The sequence below is a fragment of the Gallus gallus genome, chromosome 6, assembly GCF_016699485.2.
Source record: "Gallus gallus isolate bGalGal1 chromosome 6, bGalGal1.mat.broiler.GRCg7b, whole genome shotgun sequence".
NCBI classification, from domain to species: Eukaryota; Metazoa; Chordata; class Aves; order Galliformes; family Phasianidae; genus Gallus; species Gallus gallus.
This window is the reverse complement of record NC_052537.1, coordinates 3189448-3206653: the sequence shown is the minus strand read 5'-3', so window position 1 is coordinate 3206653 and position 17206 is coordinate 3189448. Positions and strand designations below refer to the sequence as shown.

Below are 17206 nucleotides of genomic sequence, written 5' to 3'. Positions count from 1 at the left end.
GATAATGTCCTCAAGACAGAAGTTGCCATCCACAACGGCAAACTGAAGAGAAACAGAGTGGATGGCTTTTTTTTCCCGTGGGTTTCTTGCTTTTAAGGACTGGGGAGAAGGTGAGTTTGATGCTTTTGAAAGCTTGGCTAAATCAAAATTACTGCAAGCACCAATATCTCTTCTTTGATCACTGTAACGAAGGGGACTTATTCAAACATTCATGACACATCTGTTACATATGTGGGCCTCATTCTGCTCTGGGAAGCTGTACAAGTTCTTAGTTATGCTCAACTGATGAACAACGTAAGAAAGATTCCATTAATTCAGTGTTGTTTAACACTGCTATTTTCAAAGCAATTGCTTTTCTTTTAAGCTGTGAATATAGCCTGCCTTGGTTTCTCACTATAAAACTTACGTTAGTGAGTATTTAGCAAGTCCTTCCCTAGGTTTTTGTTTGTTTGTTTGAATTATTTTTTAAGTATCATTGCATAGTCACATTATGTCCCAATTGCTTCTTGGAGAAGAAATACAACACTGTTGTCATTCCTACCTTTAAACCAAGGGAGAAAATAAGTAAAAACCTAAGCCACCCACCTACTGCTTGCTTTTCAGGACTCCAGGAAGCAGACAAAACTATTTATTGTTTCTTCAAAATGCTTCTCTCCTTGCAGTCCAATGCTTCGTGACAACTCATATCACAGTAACGCTCATCTATGGGAAACACATGTCCTTTCTAAAGGAAGTTAGCAGACTGCTTACTGCACATCTGAAAAGCACCACCTTCAAACCAAGTTTTGTTAACCCTAACCTGGAGTAGTTCAAAGAGTATGCCAACTGCTACATAGAATCAGGTTAATGACTACTTACATTAACTATGCTTTAGACCCTCAATTCCCAAATTTTGGCACCGAGAAAAAGTACATACACCATTACTCAATTGTAGTGAGTACTTCTGTTTCTCTCAACAAAGCTCACAGTTCTCACTGCAGCAATCTTGATGAGCAGTGTCAAGAACACCAGAATCTGGACCCCACATTTTGACTAAGGAACGGTACCTCACTGGTAGATTCCAAATTCCATGTTACTTCTTGCTAGCCATTTACCAGCAGCTGACCTCCCTGCTTTGGGCAGGGGCTGGACCCAGTGACATCCAGAGGTCCCTTCCAAACCATAATATCTTTTTTGTTTTAAAGAGAAAGATTCCTTGTGAATTCACTGTCCCCAGACAGAGAGGCCGAAGGGATATATAGAGAACAGGCAGCTGAAGATTGCAGCTATGCATTAAGATCTCTGACAAAGCCCCACACTCAGAGCCTGCAGGGCATGCATACGTCCATACATAAGTATAAACCACACAGACCCTAACACAACAAACCACATGTGTTGAAAGATCTATGAGAAAGTAACAAAAGTAAAGACACAAAGGATACACGTTGTCAGCAAGTATTCAAGTTTTTTTTTTTTTTTTCAGGCTACTACAAATGCCACAACGTTGTGGTCTTACTAACTATGGGCTGCAATAACACATCCGAATATCAACTGGTCTCACGCAGCTCCTTATTCCAGGATGAGGTGCTGCTGTGAGTCAGGGAACGGTTCCAGCCCAGGCCATCACAGAAGGAGCTGCTCCACTCCCACAGAGGGCAGGCACCAAGAAGCTGATTGCATATGGAATCCACCAAATCGTTACCCGTCCTCACGGAAAGCAAAACGCAAATCACAAACGCAATCAGTCCGCACCTGGAAGGCTCCCCATTGTACAGCCTTCATCACAACAGGTCAGGCGACCACTTCACGGATGTACTACGGCCTCCCACCGCTCCTTGATGCTGAATTCGCTCTTAGTCGTACAGAAGATTAAAGGATGATGAAAAGCCATTCAAGTTTTTCAGCCTCTTCGGGACATCTCGTCACCAGGTATGAGAACGCCGCGTTTAACCGGAACCGGACAGCGGACGCTCCCGGTGCCCGCGGGATGCCCAGGCCGGCTCCTCACCGCCCGGCAGCGGCGGGCCCCCAGCTCGGTAGGCGGGCCGGCACCCCCGCTCCCCGCGGCCTCCCGGAGCCGCTCGCAGGCCCCGCTCAGCCGCCGGCTCGGCACCGCGCCTGGAATTACAACACCGCGGGCGCAGACGCAGGGGGAGGGCGAAGGCGGCCAGACAGAGCGGCGTGCGCCGGGCCTGCCCGGCCCCGCAGGCGGCCCCGTGCCCACGCAGGAAGCCGGCGGCCCCGGGAGCCCCCGCGCTTCGCCCGCCGACGGCCTCCGAGCATCGGCCCGACCCGCGGCGGGCGCTCGGCGGGGGGAGCGGCCGGGCCGGAGAGCCTCGGGCGGGCGGCCCGAGCCCGCGCCCGACGGGGAGAGCGGGCCGGGGGCGGGACGTGGGCCCGGTGCTCGGAGCCCCGCGGGCTGAGAGGGGGGTGGAACGCAGGACGACCGTGGCGCGGCGCAGCCCCGAACGCGCGGCGCTCCTCACCGCCCGGCTCGGCTCGGCCCGACCCCGCACTCACCGCTCCTGGGGGCTCCTCATCCTCTGCGGCGGGAGAGAAGGCGAAGCAGGAGAAAGCCGCTCCCGCTGCGCTACACAGGCCGCGCCCGGGACCCCGACGGCTCCTGGGAGACGGGAGCGAGGGCGGCCGAGCGCCGGGAGGGGGAGGGCGGGGCGGGGCGGCTCGGCGCAGGCTCTCTCCCCGGCAGGCGCTCCCGACGCCCGGCGCGTCCCTGCGGAGCGGGCGGGCGGGGCGGGCCGGAGCCGGATTCCAATCACGGCACCCGTCGAGCCCGGTCGCGCGCACGGCGGAGGGCGGGGGAGAGCGGGGACGCGCGCGCAGCAGAGGCAGCGCCAACGGCCGCCGTTGAGAGGCGTGAGGCCGCCCCTCAGAGCCCTCCCGCTTTCCCCGGCCTTCCATCCACACGTGCGCCGGGCGGGGCACACCGGGAAAAAGTTGGCCGCTTTCCCTCCCCCGTAGCTCTTCTCCCGGGCGGTAGCGCAGGCCGCAGCTAGCCGCCGCCTGAGGCTCCGCGCACCGCTGGCCGAAGGGCCGTCGAGCAGAGCTTTCCCGGTGAAATAGGCGCGGCCGCTCCTGTAGGAGGCGCCAGAGAGGCACGAGGGCGCGGCGGCGTGCTGGGGAGGCGGGGTGATGGCAGCTGCTTTGTGTGACGGGAGTTGGCGGGGCAGGCGGGTGGCGGTGGCTGCTGCCCGTGGAAAAAGGAGGGCCTTACACCGGTCCTTTAGCTCTGTGGAAGAATAGTTCTCACAGGCTTGACGTCCCAGTGCCTTATGAGAGTGCCATTACAATGAACAGAACTGCTTTTTTTTTTTTCCATTTCCTGTTTCTCTAAATAAACAAAGCTAGTTAGATTGGAATACATTATAATTTCTGCAGCCAGCTTCTCTGCTCGCTGATAAGGTTGCTAAAGGCTATGATTTGCATGGCATTTCCGAGCTCCTCGTCATTAGGACACGTTACCAACGTAACAATTTGTCTGTCTGTCTCCCAGCAGCAGCGCAGAAGGTGCCTTAGGAACGCTGTGCCATGGGGTGAGCAGCCTGCGTGGGCCGAACCTGTCACTCAACAGGGTGGCAGCGACTTAGGATGTGGTCCCATTACATGGTTCTGCGCCAAGAACTTTGTGCACAGGGCCAACCATAGAGGGAAAGTAAGACCATATGAGAAACTAGGACCACGCTAACCTGCTCGCTTTCCCTTTGCTATTGACCAAGACACCCTTCAGGCCATTTGCCTGCCCAGATAAGCTGTTTTTAGAACGTAACCAATTGGGAAGCAATCTCGCTTAGCCACATGCGTGTATGATGTGGGAAACCCTGCTTTGCTCATTGTGCTGACCTCTACACGGTCCAGCTCCGTTTTTGTCTGCTAGTGTCATATAGAGTTTATGTTGTCCCATTTGTGTGTAAGATGAGCGCATTGGCTCTGTAATATAGTTCACATGTGTTGTACATGTGGATTGTTAGGTAACTGCTTAGCTTGCATTCTATCCCATATAGTGAAACAAAGGAGGAAGTCCATTCAAACCTATCTGCTTTGCAGACTCCTTTAAAACACAGGCAATTAAAGGCACACCTAGTAAGTGTAGGTGGCCAGATACTACAGAGAAAGGCATTAAAAAATGCAGGACTTGCATTACTAGACTTGTAGAAAATTTTTTCCGATGAGCCAGAAAAAAATGTCAGTGTCCAAGACAAAGACAGCCAAGAAAGACAAAATCACAGTGCTCATGCCAAGCAATACAGAACTTGTGTGCTTATGTTTATAATTTCAAAGGAAAATATGAGTCTGCTGTTCCTCCACTCGGTCTACTATCAGATTATAGCAACAGAATGGACACTCAATATGGAAGAAGAATGCAACATGCATGTGTGTGCTCCCAAGCAGAACCAAAGCTGCTAGAGCTAGCATCTCTTTCAGTAATAATCTGTGTGGCAATACAGTCCTGCATTTTTCAGATGTTGGATAGTGATTTAAATCCATTATGCCTGAATTCAGCAAAAGCCACTAGCCTTGAAATTTGGTTTTGAGCCCGCTTATGAAATAGACCAGCTATTTTCATCGAATTTCTCATAAGTAATTTTGCAAATCGCAGAAACTGCTCTGTAAACTGATACTGTTTAAAGCGCTCAGGCACTGAGGGTATCTCAGGCGACAGTCCCTGTCACATCAGGAATTGTGCTGCTGAGGATTTGGTTTGCTCTACCCTGCCAGTATGCCTATTCATGGCATAAATAAGGAGCATCAGGCTGTGTAAATACTAGTCTTAATCACAAAATAAATTCAGTAAAAATAAACTACATTTTAATAATATTAGGCCTGCAGAAGACAGCTTAATCTTAATCTGAAATGATGAATCATAACAACCTTGAAGGGTATTTGCATCACAGTATTGTGCTGATTGTCTGATGAAACATCACTTGGAAAGTACTGTATTTTTCAAAACATACAGTATGATAGAATCATGGAATTGCTCAGGTTGGAAAAGACCTTAAAGATCATCACATCCAACCACAACCTAACCATCCTACCCTAACTCTAACAACCCATAGCTAAATCATGTCCCTGAGCACCACATCCAAACGGTTTTTAAAGACGTCCAGGGATGGTGACTCAAACACCTCCCTGGGGAGCTCATTCCTTAATTCGCTTAACAACCCTTTCTGTAAAGAAGTGTTTCCTGATATCCAACCTAAACTTACCCTGGCACGACTTGAGGCCATTTTCCCTCATCTTGTCACCAGTCAGAAGAGACCAGCCCCGCTCTCACTGTAAGCACCTTTCCGATATCAGAAGAGAGCAATAAGGTCTCCCCTCAGCCTCCTTTTCCCCAGACTAAACAGCCCCAGTTCCTTCAGTCTCTCCTTGTAGGGCATATTCTCCAAGTATCTACCATATGGTTTCAATTTCATAAGATATAAACTTTTTTGAAACATATGGATTAACAACAAAAGTATGAAAACTATATGATTAGACTAAAATTCCTTGTTTACATTCATATAGCAGTCTGTATGTGAGAAGGAGTTTGTTGACCAATGCTAATGTGTTAGGTGATGCAGTAGGGTGATGGAAGCATTTTCTTTATGTGCTGCCTAAAGAAGTTGGTTGTATTTCCCTTAATGAAAGTAACTGTGGAAGTTTAACTTCAGAAAGAATCAAACCCGTTTTGTTTTGACCTGCCTTGTTTACCTTGCAGGAAAGGTAGCGATACCTGTTTAAATCAAAGATGAACACTTTAGGTGATAGGCACTCAGAAAGAGGCAGTGTTCCCCTGAGCTGGTTATCAGCAACAGACATCTCACCTGGTCAGGATTTAGCAATCTGCAAAAGCTTGGACACGTCAGGTTTTAGTAACATGAGGTATTTATCCTGGTAGTAGAGCAGCACTCAGAGACACTGTAGTCTGAATTTGAAAATAAACTTTGGTTAATTCTCCACTTGTCCAGGATGGGGTGTGGAAGCCTATCATGAAATACGGAAAGAGCAGTTCAAGACTGTCATGATGAAGAGAGCTGTATTAAAGAAATATTAGATCATGAATTGAGTAGTCTTGCAGCTGCTTTCTTCTGTCATTCCCTGCCCAGGAATTTCTTACTAGTTCTTGGAATCACTGGGGAACTGCAAATCCTAAACTTATGTTTAAGAGAGGTGTGCATAGGTAGAAGGTCATCCATCTGATAGGACTTAATCTTTGTAGATCCTTCTTCCCTTCGGGCTCTGAAATTCATGTGTGTAAAATCTGTGATCCAAATATGTTTTTGAAAACTGTTTGCAATTAGATGAGTGCTTCGCTGTTACTGTTACCAAAATGAATATTCCATGCCACATATTAAATGGATATTACCCTTTAGATGGGGACACATTCCTTTCACTTTATTTACATTAATTCTTGTCTTTTATTTTTCAGAATTATTTTACTTGAAAACACATTCTTTTGATTATAAAGCCATTGGAACTGTCTGCTAGTTAGAAATGATACGGATCTTATTAAGTGTTTTAAATGGAGTCTTGGTTAATTCAATAGGGTAGAATCAAATCTGTGAGGGAAGGGTGTTTTTTACTACTTTTTTTTTTTTTTTTTTTTTTTTTTTTTTAATCTATGAGTGAAGCACTGATAGCAAAAAGGCAGAAGTATTTTTCAGCATTGCAAGCCTCAGCCAACCTTCAGCCCAAAAAGCGTGACGTGGAACTGAGCGCCGTGCAAGACTGCAGAGCGCCGTGGAGAGACTCCAAAGAGCAGCAGCTCCATGTGCAGAACACAGGCGGGAGGAAACAGGAAACCATTCCCACAGCTGCAGCACTTGCTGTATTCTGGTGGTATTGCTTGGTTTCTGCCGTCCAGGTTCTTTAGCCTCGTGCTAGTGAACAGTGAGGAAGGAGGATATAAGGGCTATCTATACCTGTGATATGACTTAGGCAGCTGTTGCAGGAGCTGAGCAGATTCCTAAATAAGCCATGTAGTAAGGACCACAACTGTAACTTGCCAAGGGCTGTAGGAATGGGAGAACTTTGCCTGACTTTACAAGTGCTCTAGGAGACATTTTGCCAATCATGAATCAAATTTCCCATTGCCTTTTCTGTTTGCTTTTTCTTTGTTGTTTGGTTTTCCTTTCTATGCCTTGTTGAGCTTTTTACATTCCTATTCTTAATGGACTCCTGTGTACAAAAAGCATATTCCACTCCTTTCACCAGACCGTAGTAAACTCTGAGACAACTTTCCTTATAAATGCAAGAAATATTTCATATATATATATATTTGTATGTTAAAGCCAATGTAGAGTAGCGAGAACATAAAAAGTCTGACAGGAAAAGAGTGTAGGCTCAGCAGGAGCTTCACCTGGGCGCTTTGTTCACGTCAGTTTGCTGGAGACTTAGTGATATGATTTCCCTAGATGCATGCAAATAAAATCTGTGAAGTCTTCGTTTGCTCTAACAAGATCAAGTATTTAGGGTTAGACTCTACTGCTGCTTTAAAATTGATAGTTTGAATTAACTATCATTCTGCAGTGCTAAATGATGTGCAAGGAAGTTTTAATTATCAGCTTCACCCTTAGAATATTTGTAATACACTAACATATATTTCTGTCCCTCCACTTTTTATTACAAGTGAGATTTATTAATTCCTTTTACAAGCTTGGGTGATCCTTACATCCCAAACCATGCTGTATTAACTTCTCTCCTCCTTATGGTGGGGGCTTCATCCCTTCCAACTTTTTTAACAAATAATTCACTTCTTTACAACTGACGGTCCTTTTCAGCCACAGAAACTGAATGCTGAAATAGGAAATGTTTTCCAGTCTGCTGTTAAACAAAGAGAACTCTTCATAATGCAGACCAAAAAAGTCTGTCGATATGTGTAATAGCTTTATCCTCAAGAGGAGTGGATTTGGGCGGCTTTGTTGCTGGCAGCTCTGGTGGGCACTGTCAAGATTTATAAAGAGGGACATTTACAAGGCGGAAGATGCAGTGTTCTTCCAAGGCTGTTAGAACAAAATAGATCTGAATCCCATACAAAACAAATGAACCGAATAATTTTAATTAATCAAATCCTATTTTTTTTTTCTCTCAGTGTAATCATATCTTTAATCTTGAATGCATTGCTGTTAAATAAGAAATGTAGCAAAATATTCACCTCTTTTTTCATTCTCTTGCGCAAACAATGTAATATAAATCTGTTAAATCTGAAAGAAAAGGATATGCTCATATTTCAGTCACAGCAGTCAACCCACACGTTTGAAAATGTGTAATGAAGTAAGGGCATAGTAAGAAATCTTTTCTCCCTCTGTCCTAAAGATAACTGCATATGTACTGGAACTTGAGTAAGCTCAAAAAACATGAATGCTGATAAATAATCTATAACTACCCTTGCTTCCAGGGAGAAATGGCCTTCGCCTGCAAATCTCTGGATTTGGCAACTATACCTAATTCATTTTAAACTCCCACTGACATCAGCAAAAATTACCCAATTAGGGATGCAGGATCGGATCTAAGATGGTAGCATATTAAAATGCTATTATAAATTCAAAAGATGCTACACAAAGTATAAAGCATTCAAGGCAGTTGAACAGTTCTCAGCGTGCATATTCAAAATGCTAAACAATAGCAGCTATTGCATGTGTGACCATCAGGAAACACAGCTGTGCTTCTTTGTGTTACAATTAATTACTTCCGTTGTATATAAAATTGAAAGTATTGGTACTCTGGGGCGGAAGAAGGATATCCTGATACACTGCTCCTATTTCCTTAGGAAGGACTATGACTGAACCTTTCACCATTAATAAAGTTGCAATGACTTTTCCTGCGATGAATAAAGGAAGGGTAAATTTTGTGGTTAATTATAATGCTTATGGTACTTTTTCTCTGCATTTTTACACTCCTACATTTATATCTCATTTTAGTGTTTTCGCATGCCATCTTTGATAACAATTGCTCACTTCTAAGTAGTTGAACTTAATGAAAAGTCTAAAGTAAATATTTGGCTTAAAGATTGTTCTTTTTTTTTTTTTTAATGATATTGGATCAGAGGAAAGCATAAAACTTCATCACTGTTCTTTAGCAGGCTGAGTAAAATCTTCTTACCTTAGACAACAGACAACAGCTTCTGTGACTGTTCAGGAAACCAGTGAAGCCTCCATCAGCCAATAGGTAAGTCTAGAAAAGGTGGGTAATGTGCTTCGTATTTGCTTTGAAGAATTTGATCTTTCAGGATGCTCCTCCTAAACTTAATCTCTGTGTTGTGTGCATAAGTGTAATTACAACACCAAACTCTTTGAAATCCATGAGATGTGTTACAAAAAGCTGAGTAAGTGACTTGGGGAGTAAGTGACAAGTGGAGTCCTTCAACATCAGCACTGATACATTCTACCCAATGAACGAAAACATTTGCAAATTTGAATTCAGGGCAGTGGGGTCACAACAGAGTAACAGAAGAAAGGCAGCTCACAAAAGCTGCCATTCCAGAGACTGATGTACATAATACAGATGGCAGAAAATCATAATCCATATAAATTACAGCTCTGTTCTGCTTTTCTTGCTGCAGCAGCTGGCACTGGGAATACAGTCTCAAAGGCTAACTGTCCTCTTGTCAGTACTCCAGAAGAGTTTAGATTCTGGTGTGCTATGTTTGATGTGATAGCTAAAACCTGAACCTCTCTGACAAGGGCCACCACATTTCTTGCAAGGACTTTTTGCCCAAAAGCGTGTGGAGTGTGGCATAGACATTACTTAACATATATCCAGTAGAACAGAAACTTTCAGTAATATATATTGTGTATTCACAGTAAATCTCAGTAAATCTGTTATTTCCAGGATGCAGTGTGCTGAGTACACCCACGCTAGGTTCACAGCACATGATTTTGCTTCCTACCCCACATTATTACACAGCTTATAAGCATGTGTAACAGTAACTCAGTTCAGGCTTCCCTGTGTGCAGAAAGCATAGGCAGATTTATGATGTCCTCAGAATCAGCACAGGGAGGAATATCCAGGAAGAAAATAGGTTATGGAAGATGCAGGCCTACCAGTGGCACTGGGTACTGCGGAACAGTATTTGGCTGGGACAGGATATGTTTGGTCTTTGTTTATAATGCAGAAACAAAGTTTTGTTGTCTGAAGTGTTGGGTTTTTTTTTGTTTGTTTGGTTGGTTTTTTTGTATGAAGCCAAATGTGTGAAAATGCACCCTACTTTGTGTTCCCACATCTTCCACACTATGACAAATATAGAGAAGCTCTCCCATCAATCACAAATATCTATAACAGACACAAAGCCTCTGAGTACACTCAGTTTAATGCTTATTATGCTACTTTAGTGGCCTCAAGTTGCGCCAGGGGAGGTTTAGGTTGGATATCAGGAAAAACTTCTTTACAGAAAGGGCTGTTAAGCACTGGAATGGGCTGCCCAGGGAGGTAGATGTGGTGCTCAGGGACATGATTTAGCTATGGGTTGTTAGAGTTAGGGTAGTATGGTTAGGTCGTGGTTGGACTTGATGATCTTTAAGATCTTTTCCAAACTGAGCAATTCTGTGATTCTATGATTCTATTCTATGCTTCTGTTGTAAATGGACTATCACTCCAAGAATTTAGGCTGAAGTACCATGGATATAAAATGCATCCAGTTAAAGGGAATCAGAGGTTCAATTCTGAGTAGTTTCCTGTTCGAATCCATGCACGTATTCCATACGTGCATTCGTTATCATAAAGGTTTCTTTAAACCAAGCTAAACCTTGGTTCCAACATTATCTTTGCAGTCTATGTATTATTATATCTTAAGATTATATAAAATTATATATATCTTAAAATTCATAAATCCTGTAAATAATTATTTCTTCTTAAATGAGAGCCTCTGAGATTATGAATATAGATATTTATTAAGTTTCCTAAAAATCCTGAGCATCTGCTATAATGCACTGTAAGAATAAAACGTTCCAAAAGAACAGCCAGCTTCCTGGCTTTCTGGTAGCAACATGTATTCATTCCACAGATCTTGAAAGAACTTTATTCAGCTGAATAAATCACAAACTCAGAAAGACCTGAGCTCTGTTTCATTAACGCTGCACATGGTAAAACTAAGCAGAAGCAGAATTTCCTTCACATCTTTGTCATTAAGGACAGTAATCTGAATTCTGAAGTAATAAGATAATTCATCTTCTGCTATCAAGTATTTTATAAATTCCATCTTATGCATATTTATTATTTCCTCACAGCTAAAATGTGTAAACTTTTAAGGAAAAAAGTTTTGTTCAAAAGGTTATTTTTTGATGAAAAAATTAATTCAAGTTATTCTTTTTACACAAAAAAAGTCGTGCTAATCAGCCCGACTGTGCTTATTAATACAACACGCATTTGTTACTGCTATGTTTTGATAAAATCTTCCTAAGGGAGAAGAAACTGTATTTTTAACAGCTATCTCAGTCATGTTTTATAGGCATACAGCACAAAATCTGTGCTGGAATATAATCTGAATCTCATTCATAACTCTGCCATTTGGCCGAGAGAACAAAGCATTTCTTTGTGTATTCAATAATGGTCTCGGCAATCTTATTCACACATTCCTTTCTTTTTTAATCAACAGCAACTGGCAGAATTTAAGATTCACAATTAGGGGAAAAAGCAACGCCAAAGCCCATAGTCTGGAAATCACCATTTTCTTCAGAGCAAATCATAGTCTCTCTCCTATTAAGAACCTCTTAACGCAACACTTGTCAAGCTGTATTGCACCGTGTGTTTCTCTAATGAACTTTGCTCTGTTCACTTTTTGCACCCTATTAACTGGCAGAGTGTTATACCTCTAGCGCTTCCCCTTCGTACCGCTCAGCTCCCCAGGGATCACGGTACAACTGTCTAGTGCAAAGTTTAAAGGTCAGCACAGGCAATCTGGAAAAAGAGCAGTTGAAAACTAACAGCAATCCGTGGACGTTCTGTTCATTCTTCTGAATTGTGTTTTGCCTTACGCATGCTGTAAACAAATCAGGGCTGTAAAATAAAATCAAAGTTCACACGTTTGCAGTTCTTGATACTGTACTTTGTAAGCCATCTAAAGCCAAGTTTGTCCATTTATTATCTAAATCCTTAATTATGTTTATTATCTAACTTCTTAATTATGTTTAATATAATTAGTTGTATCTTTAAAAATACTGCATGCCTGAGGGGTGTGGATTAGGAATGCACAAAATGGCTGTTTTAATAAGTCACGCTGCTATACGAAGATACTCTTTCATTTGGAAGTACTTTTTTGGCACTAGAGTTCAATGAGAGCATTTAAAACACTTTGTATATTAAAGTCACTTCTGCTAAGAAACGGAGCAACACCCACCAGAACCCACGCAATCAAACTTCGTTCACAGATTCATCCACGTAACCCAAGACAGAATTTACCTATTCCTTGTAAACTTGCTATAAACAGCATTTGTTGACACGATAAGGTCTCTGAGTATACAAGTCTTGCTAAGTTACAACATGTACTGTTAGCACACTACATCTCTTGAGCGTACTAACGTTTGTTTAAAACAGCACAATTCAGTTAATGAAACATTCAAGACTGATACGCAGTGAGGTTGAAACCAATGCTTTTAATTTTATTTTCAGGTTCGAAGTAGAGAATACAAGCTTGTGTATGCTGTCAGCTGTTCACATGCCATATTAACAAATATGTCCGAATCGTAAAGCTTTAAATGTATTTGTACATTCATTTTATTACTAGACTGTTTTATCCATGTTGGCACAGGTAATCCATGCAAGGTACAGTTACTCACACCTCATAAACCATGCTGCATTCTGATCTGAACTAAGAACTTCAGAAAAATATGTATCTAAAAGCAAGGGCACTTGTGGCATCAAGTCAACATGTAAATATATTATAAAACCTAGACTTCTATGATCACCGCAGACAAGAAATCACTCAGTTTCAAATTCGGATGTTTGTAAATGCTAAACAACTTAATATCTGCTACCTGGAGACAAGTATTACAAATAAACATCAGCATACCCAGCATTAGACACTAATGAGTGTGTTCAGTGCTGTGGATGTTCACATTATTAAACATAAATATGTCTTTAAGGAAACATTTCACCCAAAGTACTGACCACTGAAGGACCAAAGTAAAATACTTTTTCCTCGTTTAAAATTGCAATGTGTGAATGCAGTGCAGTACAAATTAACTTAGAAAAAATAAGTCAGGTCGATGGTTTTCTTTTCAGATAATAAAAGCAAAGCCTTCTTTGGTAATCTTTACTCCCTTATGCAAAAAGAGCAGAAAAAGAGAAAAAGCATTAAGGTCATTTTTGAAGCCTTTGGCTGAAAAGATGCTGAACACCTTATTAGATAAAATACCGGTATTCCTATTTGGTCATTCAGAGGTACAGGATCTTTGTTTTATTACGTAAAGTCCCACGTTAATTAATATAAATATTTAGGAACTTATGACTTATCCCAGGCATCTGTTACAAGACATAAAACATAAACAAGTGCACATTATTCATCCTGCAAACACTATTTTTGTATAGCATTTATGTTCAGTGATAGTTGAAGGGCCCTGTTCTGAATAACGTAACTATGCATCTTTTCCTCCACATCACAAAGGTGACGTGGCAGAAGAGTATCAGCAGTTATGTGGGATTCTATCCCTGTGAAAGTTAAAAGTTCCACATTACTATTCACAAATTTCTGGTTCAGATATGTGCAAAAATTATGTAGGGGCAGGTAAGTGGATTCCCTATTTTTGGACCATATTATGAAGCAGCACAAGTCAAAACAGGAAATTTATTACATGATAATCCTCAGGGTATCTCTGTTCTTCACTCAGAGATATCTCTGTACCTCATAAACTGATATGTAAACTAGTTTTAATCTCACTTGCTCAGACACCAGCTGGAGTCAGGGCATGTGTTACAGTGCAGGTTACCTGTCCAAGGAAATTTTCAGGACCCTGTCAAGTTAGTACAGCTCCCATGGAAATCTCTACAGCTGCATTTTCACCGTTGCCACTGCACAAGCTAGCTCAGCTATACCTAACGTATGTTGCATTCACCCTTCTGCAGTGCTGACTTCTACTGGATAGGATCCTGGATCTTCCTTGCTCACTCCTTCTTTATACATTCATACTGTATCTTGGGACTATTGTGAGCTCTTTGTACCCCAATTTCTTGCGCCAAGCCCTTTCTTTGACTATAGCAAGTCATGCTGGCTATTCTCCCCTTCCCCCCTCTGCCTCAACCCAAGTATCTAATATATCAACTTAGTGCAACTGGCCTCACCTAGCTCTTCTCCTTCTTCCAGCCCCAGCTTCCCTTTCCTCCTCAGTGCTTTACCCTTCTACACAATACCAGAGGCTCTCCCCCCCCCCCCCCCCCCCCAACATTCTGGCTGCTGCAGGTGCTCTGTCCTCTTTGATCCAAACACCTCTTCCCCTGCCCTCACCGAGACCCCTGATGGAAGTCCTCCCACATCCCACACTTGTCCACCTGAGCTCCCGATGGAAAGTCCTGAGCGACTTCATCTGGCAATCTTGGGGTCCCTTGTGCACACAGAGAAGAAAGAAGCAGCCCCAGCCTGGCTGCCTGCCACATTCTCTGCACAGACTGTACACCCCCTGCTGAAGCTGCAGCCATTCATCTCTGACCGTCTCCTAATATGCTGTAAGCTTCACAGTAGAAGCAAAGAGGGAGCTTTTAGGGACGGAGAAGGTGGAGAGGGGGAGAGAGACACACATACACACATAGATTAGATCATGACATTCTCCTGAGGCATCACATGCTCTAGCATTTTGTGTCATGCCAAGGAGTCAGTCTCCCTGTTTTCAGAGTTTGATGCTGACTGTAAGGGAACAGTCCCAGTCAGTGGGTAACACAGAAATCTGCCCAAGGAGCAACTTCAATGCATTCAAAAATTAAAAGGAAATATAGAATTGTCTCACTGTTATAAAAAGGTATTTAGTGAAGTCAAATATGAGTAAAAATGTATTTAACATCCATGGTTATAGTTTTCTCCTCTGGAGAATATTACGAGCCAAATACGTGGGTTTTGTAATTAATGGAACCAGATTTACATCAGCCCAGCACTGACTGCAAACAGAAAATTTGTTTCCTATAGAAAAAAAAAAAAAAAAAAAAAAGGCTTTGCATATCATGTAGTAGTGTTATAGAACAACTAATGCATTCGAAATCTGACCCTGTAAGCACTCAGACCAGATCACTGCTAAGATCAGTGAGAACTAAGAGACCTGCTGAATAAACACAGGTCATACATGTCAGAACTGCCACAGGCAGTTTAGGTTGTTATTTTCTTCCAAGATGTGGACTGCCTGCAGCAAATTTAACTCACATATTATAACCCCCCCCCCATTTCTTTTATTTCCTCCTCCCCCCACTTCTCCCCACAGCTTTGGATAGCTTTTCATCACTAAAAAGACACACCTATTTTCTTGGAATTGGCATTACCTATAGGAGGGAAAAGACAGACAATGCCAAGTCATTCTCGGTTACTCAAAACACAAGGTACAGCAGTGTGCAGATAGCACCAGAACGTGGCCCGCAGAACTCATTCTCACCCTCAGGAATACTAATTAAAAACTGTCAGTACTGCAAGCTGTCGATACGCGATCATAGTTTTCATTTAAGCAAATTAATGAAACTCAAATAATGATTAGGCTTTCCATTTTAACTCCATTTTCTACTCAACAGAACTGCCGCCTCCAATACAAATAGGCATTTAAAATGAGGAATTCAAAATCATTGCTAGTACTACAAGTATTGCTTTCAAAAAATCAAACCAACCAAACAAAAAGAACAGTTCTATAGACGTTTGAGCAACTTTGAAGTTTTTTTTTATAAAATATTTAAAGATAGGACTATGATTCATTGTCAGGGCCTACTATCCTACAATGGCAAATGCTACAATTTAGAATGTATTGTATTTAAACTAAGGAAAACAATAAAAAGCATCTGTCTGTGGTGGTTGTTATGCTGCCCGATGAATTTTTATCAGCATTCACTTACACTGATAAAACACTGATTGATTACATTCTACAGGAGAAATAAAGGTGCCTTTTTTCTATGTATGTGGGATAGATTTGGCAACTTTTGCAAGCCATCTCCCACTTTCTAGTTGTACTAGATAGAAATGTGTCTTCATTGTTAACCAGTGTTAAAGATCCAGAAATGGGTTCCTACCTCCCACTTATATCAGTGGACATTATAAACCAGAGTAATGTTCAGTATTTTTTTTTTCCACAAGAGGAAAGGCGAACTGTTTTTTAATTAATAGCCACAGTTCCTTTCCAGCCAGCCTGACTCCATTCAATTTAAGAGCAGGCTGGACAAAGCCAGTTAGCCTTTTCCATTAAGATTTGAAAGTGAGGTATCTACCGCTCATGTACAAGCCAAGTGCACTAGCAAGGTTGACCCAACACGCTTTCCTCAATCTTATTTGGTGTGGAAGGAGTTAATTCCATTTCCACTCCATTCTCAGACTAAGCTACTCATTGTCTCCTAGGCTTCCCAGCTACATATGGATTCAAGGCAAACTTCTTATTTGGGAAGAATCTAAAATATTTGATGCTATGAGGTAGCACCACAGCATAAAGGAATGGCACACACTTTTCGTAGAGGAAACCCTAACCAATTTATTTCCCTTTGAAAGCTGTGCCCTTTGGTTCTACTGATTATTGTTCGTATAGCACTTACTCATTTTTTTTATTTTTTATTTTTAAAGAAAATGAGCTATTACAAGACAGTGAGCTATTACAATTACAATAACAGGACTTTTCCTGTTATTCTTAAACCCTAGTGTGTGGTCTAAGCAGTAAAACTGCTGTGGATAGTTCATTTTAAACTGTATTTATATATTACATTTTAAATCACGGGTTTTAATCAATATTTCTCCAAACTGCTGCACTAATAATCTGCTTTTAATGGAGTATTTAATTTGGTTTTGATTGTTCATTTTGTATGAACCATGCAAAAGCATGTTCTGCTTATAAGAAACGAGGTTAAAATGAAATTTTAGAAATATCAACTTTATAGCTTTTACCAAGACAAATGCTAGCCATGGTTATCAACTTTATAATTGCTCATTTAGTCATCAGGTTTTCCAAGCCTTACTGACTTCCAGCTCTGTTTTTAAACATTGATGGCATGGGCGTGCTTCTTGCACAGTGGCTTATCCTTCTTGGAGTAGAATGGTTGACCTTCCAAATTCACGTGGCATACCTGG

The 17206-nt window shown here is 42.1% G+C and overlaps 2 protein-coding genes and 1 long non-coding RNA gene across 8 annotated transcripts in view; 1 reads left to right on the top strand and 2 right to left on the bottom strand.

Annotated features, from left to right (window-relative positions):
• The window catches only part of BMPR1A (bone morphogenetic protein receptor type 1A), a 79880-nt gene extending 77227 nt beyond the window's left edge, over positions 1-2653 (bottom strand). For all 3 annotated transcript variants that reach the window (NM_205357.2, XM_015287960.4, XM_015287961.4), the window contains exon 1: positions 2500-2653. The gene's annotated coding sequence lies outside the window, so the exon portion shown is untranslated. The remainder of the gene's footprint in view (positions 1-2499) is intronic.
• Positions 2654-5668: 3015 nt separating this feature from the next.
• LOC107053617 lies at positions 5669-12003 on the top strand. The gene is made up of 2 exons (XR_005860935.2): positions 5669-9144; positions 11570-12003. It is a non-coding gene; the product is annotated as an uncharacterized LOC107053617 (long non-coding RNA).
• Positions 12004-12546: 543 nt separating this feature from the next.
• LDB3 (LIM domain binding 3) overlaps positions 12547-17206 on the bottom strand; it is a 120883-nt gene continuing 116223 nt past the window's right edge. For all 4 annotated transcript variants that reach the window (XM_040702318.2, XM_040702319.2, XM_015287989.4 and 1 more), the window contains one exon: positions 12547-17202. In XM_040702318.2, the coding sequence (XP_040558252.1) occupies positions 17113-17202 (90 nt within the window). In that variant the 3' untranslated portion in view covers positions 12547-17112. The remainder of the gene's footprint in view (positions 17203-17206) is intronic.